This window comes from Diceros bicornis, chromosome 1, assembly GCF_020826845.1.
Source record: "Diceros bicornis minor isolate mBicDic1 chromosome 1, mDicBic1.mat.cur, whole genome shotgun sequence".
Lineage (NCBI taxonomy): Eukaryota > Metazoa > Chordata > Mammalia > Perissodactyla > Rhinocerotidae > Diceros > Diceros bicornis.
In genome coordinates this window covers 85426028-85443901 of record NC_080740.1, presented here as the reverse complement: position 1 = coordinate 85443901, position 17874 = coordinate 85426028, and the positions used below count along the sequence as shown (strand labels likewise).

The 17874-nt window shown below is 39.1% G+C and overlaps 1 protein-coding gene across 3 annotated transcripts; it reads right to left on the bottom strand.

Moving 5' to 3' along the window:
• Positions 1-1396: 1396 nt before the first annotated feature.
• Positions 1397-17297, bottom strand: NPM1 (nucleophosmin 1). 3 transcript variants are annotated; one of them, XM_058545859.1, is made up of 11 exons: positions 17151-17297; positions 14901-14980; positions 14178-14297; positions 13731-13824; positions 13269-13375; positions 13141-13169; positions 8995-9052; positions 8548-8631; positions 7509-7610; positions 5068-5142; positions 1397-1750 (listed from the first exon to the last, which is right to left on the bottom strand). In XM_058545859.1, exons 1-11 carry the CDS (start codon positions 17206-17208, stop codon positions 1712-1714), a joined length of 846 nt encoding a protein of 281 aa, XP_058401842.1. In that variant the 5' UTR covers positions 17209-17297; the 3' UTR covers positions 1397-1711. The 3 variants fall into 3 exon arrangements, with proteins under 3 accessions (XP_058401842.1, XP_058401836.1, XP_058401847.1); XM_058545853.1 differs by having other exon boundaries at positions 13102-13169; positions 17151-17296; XM_058545864.1 differs by lacking the exons at positions 1397-1750; positions 5068-5142 and adding an exon at positions 6086-6436 and having other exon boundaries at positions 13102-13169; positions 17151-17296.
• Positions 17298-17874: the final 577 nt, after the last annotated feature.

Below are 17874 nucleotides of genomic sequence, written 5' to 3'. Positions count from 1 at the left end.
CAAAAAGCAAAATGAGTAAACAATGCATGGGATAACAGAAGCTTCTTCAGACTTTAGATACTACATCCCCAAAGAACCAAGGAAGAGCGCATTTGCAAGTTAAAAAAATAAAACCAACATAAATTTGGAGACAGAAAATACAGTCTCTCTCCTAGAGTTTAAACAAAAAGGAATGAGGAAAAACATCCAAAAGAATCAAACAGAAGACCTAAGAATGAATGGAAGTTAAGTAGGAAGACTGAAATCTCCCAAGAAAATGGCCCAGAATTGAAGAATAGTCTCTGGAGAACAGACCCACAGTCCACTAAGGGCCCAGAACAAGACTACAAGACACATTCCAAAATTTCAGCAATAAGGCAATCTTACTTAGCCCTTAGAAAAACCAGGCATATACAAAAGAATACATGAAAATGGCAAGACTAGGCTAAGAAAGAAGGTATACATTTAGAATTCTGAGAAAACGATTCAACCTAAAAGGAAGCATTGAATATTATGTCAAAAGTTAAAACATTTTCAGATATACAAGGACTCAGAAAATACTTCCCCCATCTATTAGGAAACTACTGGAAAATATACCACAGCAAAACATGAGTAAGAATAGGAATCTAACCCCAACCGTCATACAATTGAATCCTGGTAAAACAGATCAAGGGGTTCTAAGGAGTAGCCCCTGAATGTCTTCATGTAACCAGCACAAGCAATAAATTAATTTTTCTCACATGGATCTAAAAGGTATTGTGTACTATTTGGGGCAGATTGAGAAAATAGTCACAGAAATCATTTTCTGTTCTGGGTGAGATTAAGAACCATGGTTTAAAAAGGCTGCTACAGGGGCCGGCCCGGTGGCGCAAGCGGTTAAGTGCGCGCGCTCCGCTGCGGCGGCCCGGGGTTCGCTGGTTCGGATCCCGGGCGCGCACCGACGCACTGCTTGGTAAGCCATGCTGTGGCGGCGTCCCATATAAAGTGGAGGAAGATAGGCACCGATGTTAGCCCAGGGCCGTCTTCCTCAGCGAAAAAAGAGGAGGATTGGCAGATGTTAGCTCAGGGCTGATCTCCTCACAAAAAAAAAAAAAAAAAAAAAAGGCTGCTACAGGCTGTTTAACATGTCAGATTTTCTTTGGGAGTGAAAAGGCTAGGATAGGTGGATAGGAGGTCTGATGGAACATTTTGGAAATATGTTTGCATGGTTATAATTATTATCAGGAGGTGAGCAGGTCTAAGCACTAAATCCTCACAATGAAAAATAGATTGGTTAACTCTGGGAAGCAGAACCTTTTCAAGGAGTAGGTCAGGGACTGTTTCTCATGCGATTTTGGGATACTATTTGACCCTTTTAACTATGTACATTCATTTCTTTGACAAAACATAAAGATGGTAAATAATAGAGAAACAGTGCTACTTTATTAAAATACTGAGTTTATTTCACATGTATATTTTTGTCTCCCCACCATTTCCATTTGTCTGACCACCACTACTACTATGTCCTATCATAACATTCCATACATACTTAAAACCAAGCAAAGGGTGGAGTTCCATCTTTAAAAACTAAACAGGCATTTTGGACAACACATTCTTGGCAATGGAACCTGGACATTTATCAGACACGGTAGAGAAAGTTCTCACTCTGCATTATAAAAAGGACAGCGAGATATCAACTGTTACAGAAATGAAATAAGACGGAAAATTTTAACAAACTGTTTAAACTATTTTCTTAAAGAGACTTCCTCCACTGCCAGAGATCTTGAATAGCCTGGAAAAAAAAAAAAAAGAAATGTGGTTAAAGAACCACAGCACTTCACAAACACCAATAAATTAAGCCACGTCTCTGTGTACAGTTCAACATATCTATTTTTCAGTCTACCACCATAAAGGTTCACTCTAGATAATTAAGAAATCATTTCAAGGAAACATACTCAAACATAATTTAATTTCAAGTACTTCAAATTCAGACACAAAATAATGTGATTCCTTGTAAGCAAAGTCAATTATACTAATACACATTTAACAGCTTAGGTATCTTTAGTTAAGGAAATCAAGAGGAAAGATAGAGCCCAGTTTAGCCAATGTTGCCTCAATGTCATCTGCTTTAGGGCTGTCAGATTTAACAAATGAAAACACAGAAGTAAAATATATTTACTTCTAAGCCTATGCATGTGTACATGGGACACATAATAATAAATTCATCTCCCATGACATAGCTTGCTTTTCCATTCTTGAAATCTCCTAATGATTTAAAACATTGTCTACTGACAAAAAAAAGAGCATCGCCCAAAACTTCTGTCCTCCTTCAACATGAGGATTCTACTTGTTCTTATGTTGATATTTAGTAACATCCACGTAAAGTATCAAATTCTTTAGATGAAAAATCCATTTCAAATGATAGTCATAAGTACAGTATTATCTACTTCAAGCTGGCATTTCTTTTCCTATTCATAAATACTGTTCTTTTAAGAACAGTCTTGATGTTTTTGTCAACTCTTTGAAGGATTCAACAAGTTCCTTTAAACCAACGGAGTACTTCAATGAGTTTGCTCTTCTTTAAATTTACATAATCCTACTGCTAAAGAGATATTTAAAACTATGAACAAGAAGTAGGTATGTTTTACTCAATGGATTATTAAAAATGTCACAAAGAACTTTTAGGGCCTTTTCTTCAAAAGTATGATTTCAGCGCTTCAAATATATAGGATTCTCTCAGCCACTGTTAACACAGCCCTTGGGTTTCAAATGGAAGGGAACTGAACACCAAATGTCAACAAATATCACAAAAATCCTCTCTAATCATTCAGTTCAACATAATTGCTAAAGAACCATTTTATGACACTCCAATGCCGAAAGAAACATCAGATGCTGCTTGACCAGTATCAGTAGATGAGGACAGCACTTGTCTTCTGTAGAATCATTCACGTTCTCAACTCTGAATAAACATTGTTTGCACTTTTGCACAAACATTCACCAAAATTTGTATCTGAAGTCTCTCCACAAAAAGCAGTACAATTTTTTTCATTAACTCTTAATTCGAGTTTCTGCAAAAATTTGCTATTATTTCTCAAATCCCATCTGGAAGAGATTTTACTAGCCAAATCCTCACAAGCAACTCTGTTTCACAAGAAACTGTTTCACAAGAAAAATTGCAATGGGAAACTTTTTCATATACTGTGATTACTTGCATCTATAGCTATGCCATAAAAACCTGAGGCATTCAGAGTTTTGTTAATCTCTAACAGTAAATTGAACTATTACATTTTTTATTATTGCAGAAATTTCATCCTGGCACTTGAAAATATGCTTTCAGTTTTGGAGTCAGAAAATACTTCTGACAGTAATGAGTTTTTTTTTTTTGTTTTATTTTTTGGTGAGGAAGATTAGCCCTGAGCTAACATCTGTTGCCAATCATTTTGCTAAGGAAGACTGGCCCTGGGCTAACACCTGTGCCCATCTTCCTCTACCTTGTACGGGACACCGCCACAGCATGGCTTGAGTAAGTGGTGCGTAGGTCTGCGCCCGGGATCCGAAGCTGGAAACCCCAGGCCACCAGAGCGGAGCACGCAAACTTAACCACTATACCACCAGGCCAGCCCATGACAGCAGTGAGTTTGAGGTCAGTCATTTCAGCTGCAAGACTAATGTTATAGTACTGAGTGGAAGGCCCTTTCAACTTTGACTGTTATTACTTTATCTGAATTTTTCTTCATCAAAAATTTTATTTTGGGGGCTGGCCTGGTAGCACAAGCAGTTAAACGCGCCCACTCTGCTGTGGCGGCCCGGGGTCCGCAGGTTCGGATCCCGGGCGCGCAGCAACGTGCTGCTTGTCAGGCCATGCTGTGGCAGGCTCCCCATATAAAATGGAAGAAAATGGGCATGGATGTTAGCCCAAGGCCAGTCTTCCTCAGCAAAAAGAGGAGGGTTGGCAGATGTTAGCTCAGGGCCAATCTTCCTCAAAAAAAAAAAAAAAAATTTTATTTTGTCACTTTCTTTGATACTAGTTGAAGAAATCATATATCTCTTACGCTTACCATTAGTACATGCTGGTTTATATCTGACTTGCCACTATTTTCAATATTGAATTAACTGCATACTGCAGAGTTTCAAAACAACTTTTACATTTAATAAATGTCAACTATTCAGAAAATTCACATAATTTACACTTGCAGTTGGGGGTTCAAATATACACAAAAACAAAAGTAGCAACCAAAAGAATTGAAAAGATTCAATTTGATCATCTCAAGGCCACGTCAATCAAGGGTAAACACAACTGTCAACAGTGTTGAACCACTCAAAGGATTTCAAACCTAAGAATAGTACTGCCATATAAGTGATTTAACTACTAAATACTGTGGCAGAAAAATAACTCTGACAAATTTCTTAATTCATTGTAAAAAGCTGAATATAGGAGATTTAGGAAGTCCTGACAAAAACCATTAAACACAAGATATATCCTGTATACACATGACGTCTAGCAACCTTACGTAGCTGCTTTTACATTTCCTTTACAGCCTGAGTCAACAACTGTAAACAAGACAGTAAAAAAATAAGTGTGTGAATTTCCCTCTATTGACAAAATATCTTCACATGTAAGAAATACAAAATCTAACAGCTGACTCAAGTTAATCTATTAACTACAATTTGGCTTCTTGCTTCCAGATTTTACACTTTACGTTGATTTCAGCAAAATGTGTTTCCCATAAGATCTATGGAGAAAATGGTTCTCTCTGCCAACTCAAAAGAAAGCAAAGACCAGACTGCCCCAAGTAGCCAAATGGGGCAGAGCAAGGAAAACCACAGCTCATTTCCTTAGCCAACACAAAACCAAAAGTAAAACTGAGTTCAGTAACCAAGAGAGAATTTACCAACTATATAAAAGCTGGGAAAAATGTACTAAAAAAGTCATCTTCTCAGTCTCCTCCAACTAAATTCTTAAGAGTTTCCATGTATTTAATCTGAAGTATTGTCTGTGGTTAGGAACCTTTTAAAGGAAGCCAACACTTAGAGAGACTAAAAGAAGAATCATAATAAACCACAATAACAATTTTTGACTTTTTTCATGTCTCCAGAAAATTCAGTTACCTCCTGGTCAGTCATCCGGAAGCAATTCTTCACATAATTGATGAACTTGGCCTCCACTTTGGGAAGAGAACCACCCTATTGAGACAAAAGCATTATTAAAGGTAAGTATAAAAACACTGTTTTTGAGGGAGATATCATTTTGAAATGCCTCAAAGATTTGCAGAGTATAACATGGATCATTGGTTCACACCTTGTCTCTTCAACTCTTTCATTTTAATACTGAAAGTCTCTTTAGGCCCAGAAAGACCTATTGAGCAACATATTAGTACCTTGGTCTTGCATAGTACTACCATACTTATAGGTCTGTCAAAGTTTCAAATTCTCCACAGCCTCTTGAAAAATACAAGTATAAGCTAGAATTGAGATTCTTCAGGCACTCAAATATGTCAACTTGACTGCTACTGTATTATCAAAGTCAGTTTTATCACCACCCTCTACCCCCAGAACCCAATACAAAACAAATGTATACCCCTTTTGAGTACCATATATATAAGTGACCCAAATTGTTAAAAGATGAATTGATACATACTAAGAACCTAGGTCCAGCGCAATGCTAACTTGGGAGTCAATTCAGGCAGTATATGAAGGCAAATGGGGGGAAAAATTAGTTATTACATTTCACTAATCTCTAAAATTTGGCATTACCTTCAATTATGGACAGAGGGAAGAAACCACAATAGTATTGCACCAAATTATTTTCAAAATATTTCATCACCAAATATTTTCAAAGCATTAAATTATTGGAAATATACTCATTTATATTTACCACACTTTGGAATTATCTTATATAATGTACTAGGTATATCACTTGTGTTTCTTATTTGGTAACTAAATTTTGATTTTCTTTATAACCTGAATCTTTTATGCATTTTTAAAAAGATCAAGGCGGCTTCACAAATGCCAGAAGGACCATGGCACAAAATACGTTACGAATCAGGTATAGTATAAGATACTTAATTGCAGCTAACACCTAGAAAACAAACCTCGCTATAATTTCCAGTTTTAAATTACTGTCACATACATTCTTATTTGATTCATTCAAATATTTATTGAGCAGCTAGGGAGATACAAAGGTGATTAAAACATGATCAGAGGTGAGGCAAATGCACAAGTTAGAGAAAGCAAAGTTTAAGGTTCACTGAACCACAGCAGTCAAAAGAAAGTGCTTTAGGAGATCAAGTGAGATTGCTTCCAGCCTGGAAGGGGGCATGGGTGGGTAGCAAATCAGGAAAGGGGATTGAGATTAAAATAGAAGACTTCAGTCTGGATTGTTGATGATACTCAGTATGGACTATATTTGTCTCTCCTTTTCCTCTCTCCCCATCTTTGGGCTTAATTTACCAGTAGTGCCCAGGATTGTTCAATGCGCCTGCAATTAAACCAAGGAGATAGGACCATATTAAAATGGGGGGGAGGGGTATCTAAAAGATGTCATATTTTAGCACTGTATCCAAGGAATAAAAATCAAGAAAGCAGTGATACCAGGAAGGCTAAAAGGTTTACAGCAGTACTAAAGCAAAAATCAAGAAATACATTCTGGTTCTAAAACGTTATTTTTCCAATTGACTCATCAATACACAAGGAAAGGAAACCTACTGAAGCCGTGTAGAACCTAGAGAGTACAAGAAAAACATGGGGAAAGAAGTCAGCAACTTTTCCTCACCATTCCACACTTATTCTCAATAACTGGAGTCTAAAAGTAGTAGTCATGGAAATAAAGCTTCTCTCAAATGTGTTAAGACATGTAAACCCATTATTCCAAGAGTCCTGAGTTCACTCAAGTTTAGTTTAGGCCCCAATTCAAGTAAATAGCAAGACAAGAGCTAATCCCCTTCTCACGTTTCCACTATTTGTAACAAAAGGAGACTAAATGTAAGCCTATTAGTCACTCAAAAATTCAAGATATTACCACGTCTTGACTGGTGACACCTTGGTGTCAAAAGGCAAATAGAAGTGATTCAATTTGTTGGAAAATATTTTTGACTAGAGTCAATCATGAGAAATTTTTTTTTAAACTATAACATCAACCAGTCTCTACTTTTCCAGCCATTTGCAATTTTATAAAAGACTCATACGCCCTCTGCTGGTTCTGCAGCATTTTACAACCAGAAGAACAAGCAAAGTGTTCTCACTGATCTCATTTTAACATTTAAGGTCAGAATGTTATCTTAACAACCAACTCACTTGTATTTCTTTTATAATGGAAAACAAGCATATGTAATTTCAAATACATAAAAAAAAGAAATCACCACAGAGATTACAAACGAATGTTAAGTAACTAGTAATCCATTTTTGAAAAAACTTCACAACACAAAAGGGGCAAGTATATTAAGGATAAAAAAATAAGCAAGAGTCCTGTTCCAAATCCCCGGAAAAGTATAATTTGAGGGAGGGGGGAACTAAACCTATCTAGTTCCTTTAAGAAAGATAATTTTACTCACTTTTTCTATACTTGCTTGCATTTTTGCTTTAATGTCTTCTACAGAACTAGGTCCTTTTGGTGTTTTAGGAGTTTTTTCCTGTTTTTTGAAGGATTCTTGACCCTGGGGGGAAAAAAAGTTGAATTTCAAAAGGTCAGAAGAGTACAGCTCTTAAAAAACTCATCCTGGGGCGGGCCTGGTGGCATAGTGATTAAGTTTGGCACACTCCACTTCTGCGGCCTGGGGTTCAGGGGTTCGGATCCCGGGTGCCAACCTACACCACTCATGAAAGCCATGCTGTGGTGGCCACCACATACAAAAACAGAGGAAGACTGGCACAGATGTTAGCTCAGGGCCAATCTTCCTCACCAAACAAACAAAAAAAAACCCCAACTCATCCTACCTAGATTTTCTCAATAAATAAAATTCTTACAATCCTTCTTTGTAAAAACAAGTATACAACCAGAGTTGAGTTACTATATCATAAATGAATTCATGTCTGAACAATAATTTTTTGCTCTTAAAATCATTCCTTAAGAAAGGAATAGGAATAGTTGGAGCCTTTATACTCAACACCAGCTAAGTTCTACACTTAAAGTATACCATCAAAAATGAAACCAGAAGGCCCCCAAAAAAGAGGCAATAAAATCAACGCAGCTTGACTGATGCCTGGAGCACATGCAAAGCCCCACTGCAAATGATAATCTCCAAGCCCAGGTACTGGGGTTCTTTTAAGCTCCCTACTTGGTTCTAATATGCAGCCAGGGTTGAGAAACTGCACTATGTGACAAATATACCTCTCAACAAGTAAGATCCCTTATAGGAGACAACTGTTAATATCACAATAAAAATCTATTAGCTTTCTCCCCCACTAGAAAGCCAGCAGCCATATATATCAATGATTACCAACAAGCACATTTTAGCTCTTTAGATACCAGTTACAGGTGATCTCCAAAGGACTATCAAATTTCAGACAGACTAGATTCTTCCACAGTAGAACCTTTAACTTTTCTAACTACTTCAATGAAGCCTGTATTTGTGTGTTTATGTTGCCACTTACTTTTGATCTTGGTGTTGATGGTTTGGAGTCTTTTCCATTCTGGTTCGATTTTTGTGCATTTTTGGCTGGAGTATCTCGTATAGACTGCAATTAGAAATTAATCTTAATCAATGCTCCCCACATGACAATCAGTGCAAATAAATTGCCCCAAACCATGTAAGAAAAGCAGCAGTCAGGTTAAGGCGAAACAATCATTTTGACAAAAGGTTGCAAAAGGGCTAACAAAGAGGGAGAAGGCCACATGGATAAAGAAAATAGATCATTCCCCACTATTAGGAAAGTTTTCAGGACAGCCATACTCAGGACCAATTTTAAGTATTTAAGATCATCATCTCCACCCTAGCCAGCTTTCATTAACAATAAAACAAATAAATAGCACTAAAAAATTTCCATCATTTTCTGTTATTAGCTATCTCTGACAATCTTTCAGCATTGTATTCTACTTACTTTCTTTACTGGAGCTTTTTCTTCAGCTTCCTCCTCATCAAAATCATCATCATCATCACTACAATGAAATAAGTCATTATTACTGATTCAGTGCACTCACAAACCCTAAAAGCCTATCAAGAAATTGGATGAACCTACAAGTTTAACTGATCAAGACATTAAGAACTTTCAAACTTTAGAGGTTGACAAAAGAATTGAAAATAGGAACTTAGAGATATCTGCACACTCATGTTCAATGCAGCATTATTCACAATTGCCAAGAGATGGAAGCAACCCAAATGTCCACCAACAGTTAAATGGATCAAGAAAATGTCATATATAAATATAATGAAATAGTCTTAAAGGAAATTCTGTCATACGCTACACATGAATGAACTGAGGACATGCTAAGTGAAACAAGACAGTCACAAAAAGACAATACTGTATTATTCCACTTACATCAGGCATCTAAAGTCAAACTCTTTATAGAAACCAAAAGTAGATTGGTGGTTGCCAGGTGTTGAGGAGAGGTGAAAATGGGTCTTTTTTCTTCACTGGGTTTAGTTTCAGTACTACTAGACTAAAGAGTTTGAGATCTGTTACACAACAATGTGAATATGATTAACACTGCTGAACAGTACACTTGAAAAATGGTTAAGATGGTAAATACTGTTGTTTTTTACAACTAAAAAGAATAAAAATTAAAAAATTAAAATTGAGGGGGAGGTAGTTGAAATAAATAGAAACACAACCCATGTTCATGGATCAGTACATATAATACTGCTAAGGTGGCAACTCTCTCCAAATAATCTAGAGATTCAATACAATCTCTGAAAGAACCCCAGCTGGCTTCTCTGTAGACATCTATCGTCAAATTCTTATCGAAATTCAAGGAACCCAAAAACAATGTGGAAAAAGAACAAAGTTGGAGGGTTCACGCTTAGTGATTTCGAACAGAACTCTATAAAAATCAAAGTAACAGAAATCAAGACATTATTTTACTGGCATAAAGACACACACACATCAAGAGAATGGAACTGAAGAGTCCAGAAATAGACCTATATATTTATGGTAATTATTTTCCACAAGAGTGCCAAGACCATTCAATGGGGGAAAGAAGTCTGTAACAAATGGTGCTGGGACAGCTGGATATCCACACGTAAAATGAAGTTGGCCCTCACCTCTCATCATATACAAAAATAAATTCAAAACTAAACAAAAATCTAAATATAAGAGCTAAAACTGTAAAACGTTTACAAGATTTGGAAATGGTTTCTTAGGTTTGGCACCAAAAGCACAATCAACAAGAGATAAACCAGACGTGAAAATTAAACTGTTGTGCGAAGGACACCATCAAGAGATTAGAAAGACAACCCACACAATGGGAGAAAATATTTGCAAATCATATCTGATACGAGACTTGTTTCCAAAATAACACAAAAAAATTCTCACAACTCAGTAACAAAGACAAGTACAAGTACTGGTACAAGCTACAACATGGATGAAGCTTAAAAACATTGTGGTAAGTGAAAGAAACCAGTCACAAAAGAGCAGATATTGTATGACTCCATTTACATGCAACATCCAAACTAGGCAAATCTATACACAACAAAGTACATTAGTGGTTGACTAGAGCTGGGGAAGATGAGGGGTTATAGCATGGTTTCTTTCTGAGGTGCTGAAATGTTCTCAAATTGTGGCAACAGCTGCAAAACTGTGCATATACTAAAAACCACAGAATTGTACACTTTAACGGGGTGAATTGGGGGGGGATATCCAATCACTGTAGAAGCCCACAAAGTCTATACTAACAAACAGTAGAACCGGTTCATGTTTTAATTACTTCACAAACCAAATATTACATACTGACCAAAATGTTTCTTTTCCACACTTCATTTTTTTTTGCTGAGGAAAACTGGCCCTGGGCCAACATCCATGCCCATCTTCCTCTGCTTTATATGGGATGCTGCCACAGCGTGGCTTTACAAGCAGTGTGTCAGTCCACACCCGGGATCCGAACCTGCGAACCCCGGGCTGCCGAAGCACAGCACACGCACTTAACCACTACGTCCGTCACCAGGCCGGCCCCCCATTTTCCACACTTTAAATATAAAACAGGAGGAGCTTCATCTATGTGAAACCAAAGAAACACCCATCTTCCCAAAACTGGGGCAGTAAAATTTGCCATGTTAACTAGAGCAAGCATTGTATAATATACATAAAGCCATATAAAAAATACAGTCTTTAAGTGATCTTTGAAAGTGATTTTGTCAATTTTGTCCTTAGAACCCCATTCCTACATGTGCCTCCCCATACTAGAAACAAGATTACAATGATTTCTATAAAACCACTATTGTAACCAGTTTTATTAGGATATCCCCTAATAAAACAGGGAAAAGAGTATTTTTATGGAGGACCACACATTATATTAAGTTTCTAACTTTTAATGCACTAAATGGGTTTGTTTTTCTTGCTTACATCAATAGCAGTCAACTAACCCCACACCATACTTTCCATCCCCCAAACAGGACCTATCGATTTCTTTTACTTGTGAGTTCCAATTCTTCTGGGACCATGGCTTGTCATTTCCACGTAATAACTATTTCAACTAACAAACCTTGAGGCATCTGACATTTTCACTGCCTCCTAACTAGTGCAATTTTCTACTAAGACTTGTTACCCTCAAGGTCTCCACTAACTGTCCCTACCGATGCATATGACAACCCTTTCTTTCCTTGTATGAAAACTTACTGATTTGGACCTTGACAAGATCTATACTTTTCATTCCTCCCTCACTACCTAACTTAAGACAACTTAGAGGAGACATAGACGACAAGAACACAAACTATCTTAGATTGTGAGTACATGAGGAATTACCCCCATTTTAACGACAGGAAATCTTCCAAAGCCCAAGCAGAATCAAGAGCCCAATCAGGTCCTACTCCAAAACCTTCCTGAAAGGGACTGTCTCTCCAAAGTCTCAGTGAATATGTTATCGGACATTCACTTGCAAATGTACATAAGGTAACTCGAAATCACCAAAGACTAAATAAACTCAAGCCTAATTAAGCACCATATACCATCCATATTTCTCATTTCTGTTTTCTAAGCCCATTTCCCATTCTTCTCTTGGGGTGTATTATTTTAATTCTTACTAACGGTAAATCTTCTTAAAGTAATAAGTCAAACACCAATTATATTGAATTTGTTTATAAGTTTGACATGCAGGTAATTTTGAATTTTTTAAGCATTTAACTCTTTCAGCCTTTTCCTATTTTCTCCCTTTGTTGTCATGTTCAAAGGTCTTCCTTAAGAACTATCTGCTTGGCTAGTTGAGGTTACCGAAAACCTAACTTCCAGATCCGATCATTAATTAGTGCAGGTTCTCACAGTCTTTCTTAGATTCTATTTTAATTTTGTTTTCAATAAATATATATAGACAAACTTAGGACTCAGGGACAATGTTGACAGGCAACTAAAAATTCAATGTATTAGAAGTTACTGACTTCTACTGTTGCATATACGAAAGACCAATTATGAATAGCATTTTATTTCATAGCATGCATTAACTTTAGCACAGCCTGACCTAGTTTAATAAACCCATCAAATCTTGTTTCCAACCAAATTTTAAATTCTCCATGAAAATCCTAGTCTCTTACAGGATCTTATTTTCTCAATAAGGACCAGAGAACCATGGGCGAAAATCCTTTGTGGGAAAAAAATCCTCATGTGACAACTTACAAAATGAATGTAGCTGGAGCGATTTACAGTCTCCTTCCACCAAATCCACTTATCACAAGCTGTTCAGCATAAAATACACCAGACTTGTTAGGGTACAGGCATGTGTCCACTAAATCTTCCTCAGGAAAAAGGTACCTAGTCAAATCCATTTGGGAAGTGCTGCATACTCTATCCTTCTGAAAATCCGCAATGCACTATATTTTAAGGTTCACCGTCCCGATAATATCCTTTAACTCAGCTCATTTAACCCAAACTGACAAGCACTAACCATTTACCCTTTACTTAACTAAAACTACTATTTAATTCCACAGGATGACTTTGGTAAATAATTTTCCTAAAAGTTCCACCCATGTAACTATGTCAAGTTTCTAAGAACATACTACTTACTCTTCATCATCATCTTCGTCATCATCTTCGTCATCATCATCTTCATCGGCAGCAAGTTTTACTTTTTTCTTGGGGAAAAAATACATGTATATATTCATGAGCAAGTGCTGATTCTAATCACCAAACTAACTCCAGAATAAGATATCTGTGGTAAATTACATCAATACCTGTGGAACCTTGCTACCACTCCCAGGGGCAGAACGCTTTCCAGATATACTAAGGAGTTTCACATCCTCCTCCTCTTCATCTTCTGACTCTGCATCTTCCTCCACAGCTAAGACAAAATTCTTTATTAGCCACTACTAAGACTCCACCAAGAAGCAAGAACTCAGAAAAAAGGGCACTGACAATATATAGTAATGAGTGTTTAAAAAGTGAGTCTACTAGGAAAATAGCAAATAGAAAAACAAACTTTCAAAAAAGGAATTTGGGGAGCTAATACTTATTACTAGGTTTTTAAATGCAAAAAAAAAAAAAAAGGCTTTTCCAGTTATAAATTACTAGTTTCGCATGAGCCTATTATAAAGACACTAGTATTAGAACTAAGCATGCTTTATAAAGTCCAAAATGGGAACAAAGTAACTGAAGTAAAAAGAATAAACAGTACATAATACATAAAAATAACATACCTACTAAGTGCTGTCCACTAATATGCACAGGCCCTGAACCACACTTCAATCGTAAGACCACAGGTGGTGTTATTTCAAAGCCCCCAAGGGAAACCTAAAAAAGAGAAACTTTTATATCACCAAATATTGTAACAAAAATAAAAGGTTAAATGTTTGGCATAAACCTGTTCATAAGCTACAAATTATTTATGTAACAGGCATTATAGGCAAACCTGTAAGCCAAATGAACAAACCAATGAAGCCATTTTTCCACCTCTGATAAACAAGCAGCAACCACCATGTTCAACAGTTGATCATTTAACCCTAGTGACAGAAGATGCAGCTGTGACTACTGGAAGAACCAAACCTAATTTCCCTTTCTATCTCCTTGGTGTTACCTAAATGATACCTACCTTTAACGCAATAGAATTAGACCTTGACAAAAATCCAAAGTATAAGTGCCCTTACCGTCGGCTGTACAGACATTTTCAAAGTTGCCAGTGTTACTTTAATTGGACTGCCTTCATAATTCATTGCCTCTGCTTCAACGATGTGCAATTCATCCTTTGCACCAGCCCCTAAACTGACCTGTGAACAGAAAAATAGTACTTCAACTTTTAAGTTGCCACTATTTTACAATTCCCCCCCAAAATGAGTTTTTTAAAAAACAAAACTATAAACTTTTCATTATTACCACTGATGGAAAACTAATTTGAGCACAATGTTGTCTTCAACTTTTATGTGACCCTGCCCATCAATTTCTCATATTCAGTAAATCTGAACAAATGCATAAAAATGCATTTGATGACACAGTTGTATATGTCACCACCTATCCACAGTATGGATCACCTAACATTTATTGACCACCTACTACAAGTTGAGCAGTCTAGACACTAACAGAGGCTAGTCTCTGTGGGAGGGCACAAAAGATTTATCACTACCCTAAAGGGCTTTATAGTGGAACTGAGGCATCAAAGTATACAAATATGGAAAGCTGAACCAACAGTGTGACTGGACTTTACATAATTACCAAATGAGTGGTGAAAATGCCAGGTTTTCTATCAGAGGTATATAATCAGGTATATACAACACTCAGTTATAAAAAATACTTAAGTATTAAGCCACACGAGGAGGAACTAAGAGACTGAAATGGACAAAGGTTAAGTAGTTTATTTTGAAAAGTTTAAGTACCGTTCTTAAAGATAACTGGTGCTCATTTTCATCATTATCCACCTTAAAGTGATAATCTTTGTCAGCCTTTAGTTCACAACCTGTAAATGAAGAAAAAAGCAACTATAACAGAGAAAAAAATAACAATGAAACTTCAGTGTGGGTAACTAAAAAAGTATTTGTGAACTAGTTTTTCACTATTCTGGCTACCAGAAGGCAAGGCAGAAGTATCTCTTTCTGGATCTCTTGAACACAAACATGTATAAACATCATATAACATCCACACAGGGCTTAGGGCTTCATAAATTCCACTTTCCCATTATACTATTTGATTCTCAACTACACTATTACCATTCTCAGATAGAAATAAGCTCAAAGATTTAGTAAATCTGTAACTGAAACAAGTATCTGAAACCAAATTGTACGATGTTGGTAAAATCCCACTGTTTAAAAAAGCTGAAATTACCTAACTCAACTCCCAAGAAAAGCAGCAAATTTAGAAATGAGAATGGTTACACAAATGCCTACATGAACAGTTTGTATTTACAACAGAAAAACTACAAATGTAAAAGAACTAAAACTTGTTAAGGGGCCAGCATTCCATCTTTCAAGTAACTGAAATGATGTACATTAAATCACATTCAAAAATTATGTTTAAAGCAAGAATAGATATACCCTAAAGATATTTCCAATAGAAACGTTAACACAAAAATATTTGGGTGTAAATTGATCAGAAACCTCAGCTCTTCAAGATGGCTAGAATAAAAGCCTTAATGTATAGTGCATGTTACCTACTCCCACTCCACAAGTAAGAAAATTGTTTTAAATACCATCAGAATGAAACTTTAAATGATTCCATTTAATTGCCATCTAACAGTTACTGGTGCATATGTTTAAATGTTATCGCTCAATTAACAAATCTCAGCATGGTATATAAAGAAACAAAATAAATTTGAGGCAGGATTTGCGCTTACTTCCAAGCCTGACTGACACAAAGAAATGGCTTCAACAACCAAATTCACTGCGACTGAAAGCCAAACCAGGCCTCTCCTTAGTATGTCACTGTGTGCTGAGGAGGGGGAGAGATCTCAAAACCTTGGTATAGAATTACAAGTACAGTACAGTATCAGGTCTTATCGACCTAACTGAACTCTCGGCACATTTCTCATCTTTAAAAAAAAAAAAAACAAAACTGTTTGCTCGATGCCACACAGAAAACTGTCTCCATGGGCCTCTCTCCAAAAAAACAAAAAACCAATCCTTTATAACGCACCAGCTCTGGAGACAAGGGTCTTGGTTTAGATCTAGTCTCTATTTACCTACAAGTGCAACATTCTTTAAATCACTTTAGTTCTCTGAGCATCAGTATCGTCATCTGCAAAGTGGCTACTCCATCCATCGCGGTAAAACAGAAAAATGGCTCTAGAAATGAGAACTACCATCATAGTACGCAAATGTTAAGCAATGAACAAAGACCTCCAGAATCCTGGCGCTACCAGCCACTTCACCTAACATTTCCCGCCCAACAGCCTCAACTAAAACCCAGGACCCCAGGCTCGGGGGTGACAGGACATCAGTGAGCCCCGGATGCAGCGCCCACACCCCCACCTTGCCCCAACCACGTGGCAACCACGTGCTCCCAGCGGTTGCGGCCTCCTCACGCCCGGCCGGGCCTCCCCTCCCCCGGTAACCAGCCGACGCACCCGGGCCGAGTGTCGGCCCTAGAGCTCCTGACCCTGAGGCCTCAAGGCCGGAGGACAACGCCAGGCTGGAAGTATCCTCTCCTCCGGAAAGGAGGCCCATGCTCACATGACGAGCCCACACAACCTCCTGCACCAAGCCGAGGCCCAGCACCGAAGACACCGGCGCGGAATCGGAAGCCTGCGAACTCACACACCCCTAAAAAGAAATCACGCTCCGGGCTCGACTGTGCGCCCTAGGCAACGCCGAACCCTCAGCCTGTCGGCTCCACCTTCCCCAAGGCCCTGGGCCTCGGACCGCTCACGCCCCAGGCTTCAGGCCGCCCCTCCTTCCCACCCTTGGCGCGCCGGCTCTCCTGTCCTGGCTCCCCATCCCTCAGGCTGCAGAGCCCCGGCAGCCCGCTTCCCCCACCTCTCAGGCGGCAGGGCCCCGGCAGCTCGCGCCCCACTCCCCAGGCCTCCAGCCTGCCTGCCTTTCTCCACCGGCCCAGGCCTCAGAATTCCCGCCCCCCCCCCCCACCTCAAAGCCACTAGGCCTGCTCGGCCTCGCTCCAGCCCCCCCAGCACTTACCGAAAAGATAGTTCTGGGGCCTCAGGGGGCTCATGTCCATGTCCATCGAATCTTCCATGGGGTGGTGGCACGCACTTCGGTGGGAGAGAAGGCGGACGGAGACAAACGACCACTGTTGCACAGAACAGCCGCGCAGGACGGAATCACACCAGGGAAAGGACGCGGGCTCCCTGCGCACATATATAGCATCTTGAAGCTCTCGCGAGAGCTGACCAAGTCCCGTCTCTGCGCGCGTGCTCGGGAGCCCCCCTCCCCGGACCGTCGCCTTCCCGCGCAAGCGCTCTTCAACATTACTCCCTTCTACCTCGCCCCCCACCTCCTCCAGGTACTTCGCGGGCTCCCACCGAGCACGCGCACTCGTACCCCGGCCCCACCCCTCCGCCGCCGCCGCCGCCCGTGCGCACGCGTGCTTTCCCCTGGTAGCGCGCGCTCCCCCGCCTCCAAGCCTTCCACGTCCTCTCCAGCCCAGGCGCGCGGGCGTCGCGCCAAGAGCCTGCGCAGCCCACCCTGCAAAATGGCGACGGCAAGTTTTAGCTGTGTTAGGTGTGGGGGGCTAGCCAGTTAGAAGTGACCCAGAAAGCAGCTCGCTTCACCTTTCTCCATCCCTTCGTGCCTCGCAGACCTCCAAACAGGCATAACCACTTCAGGATTTTTGACTTGCCTAAAGGCCCGGGCTCAGAGTTGTATCCCCCAAGTTAAAAGCTTCAGGTGCCAGAGACAAGAG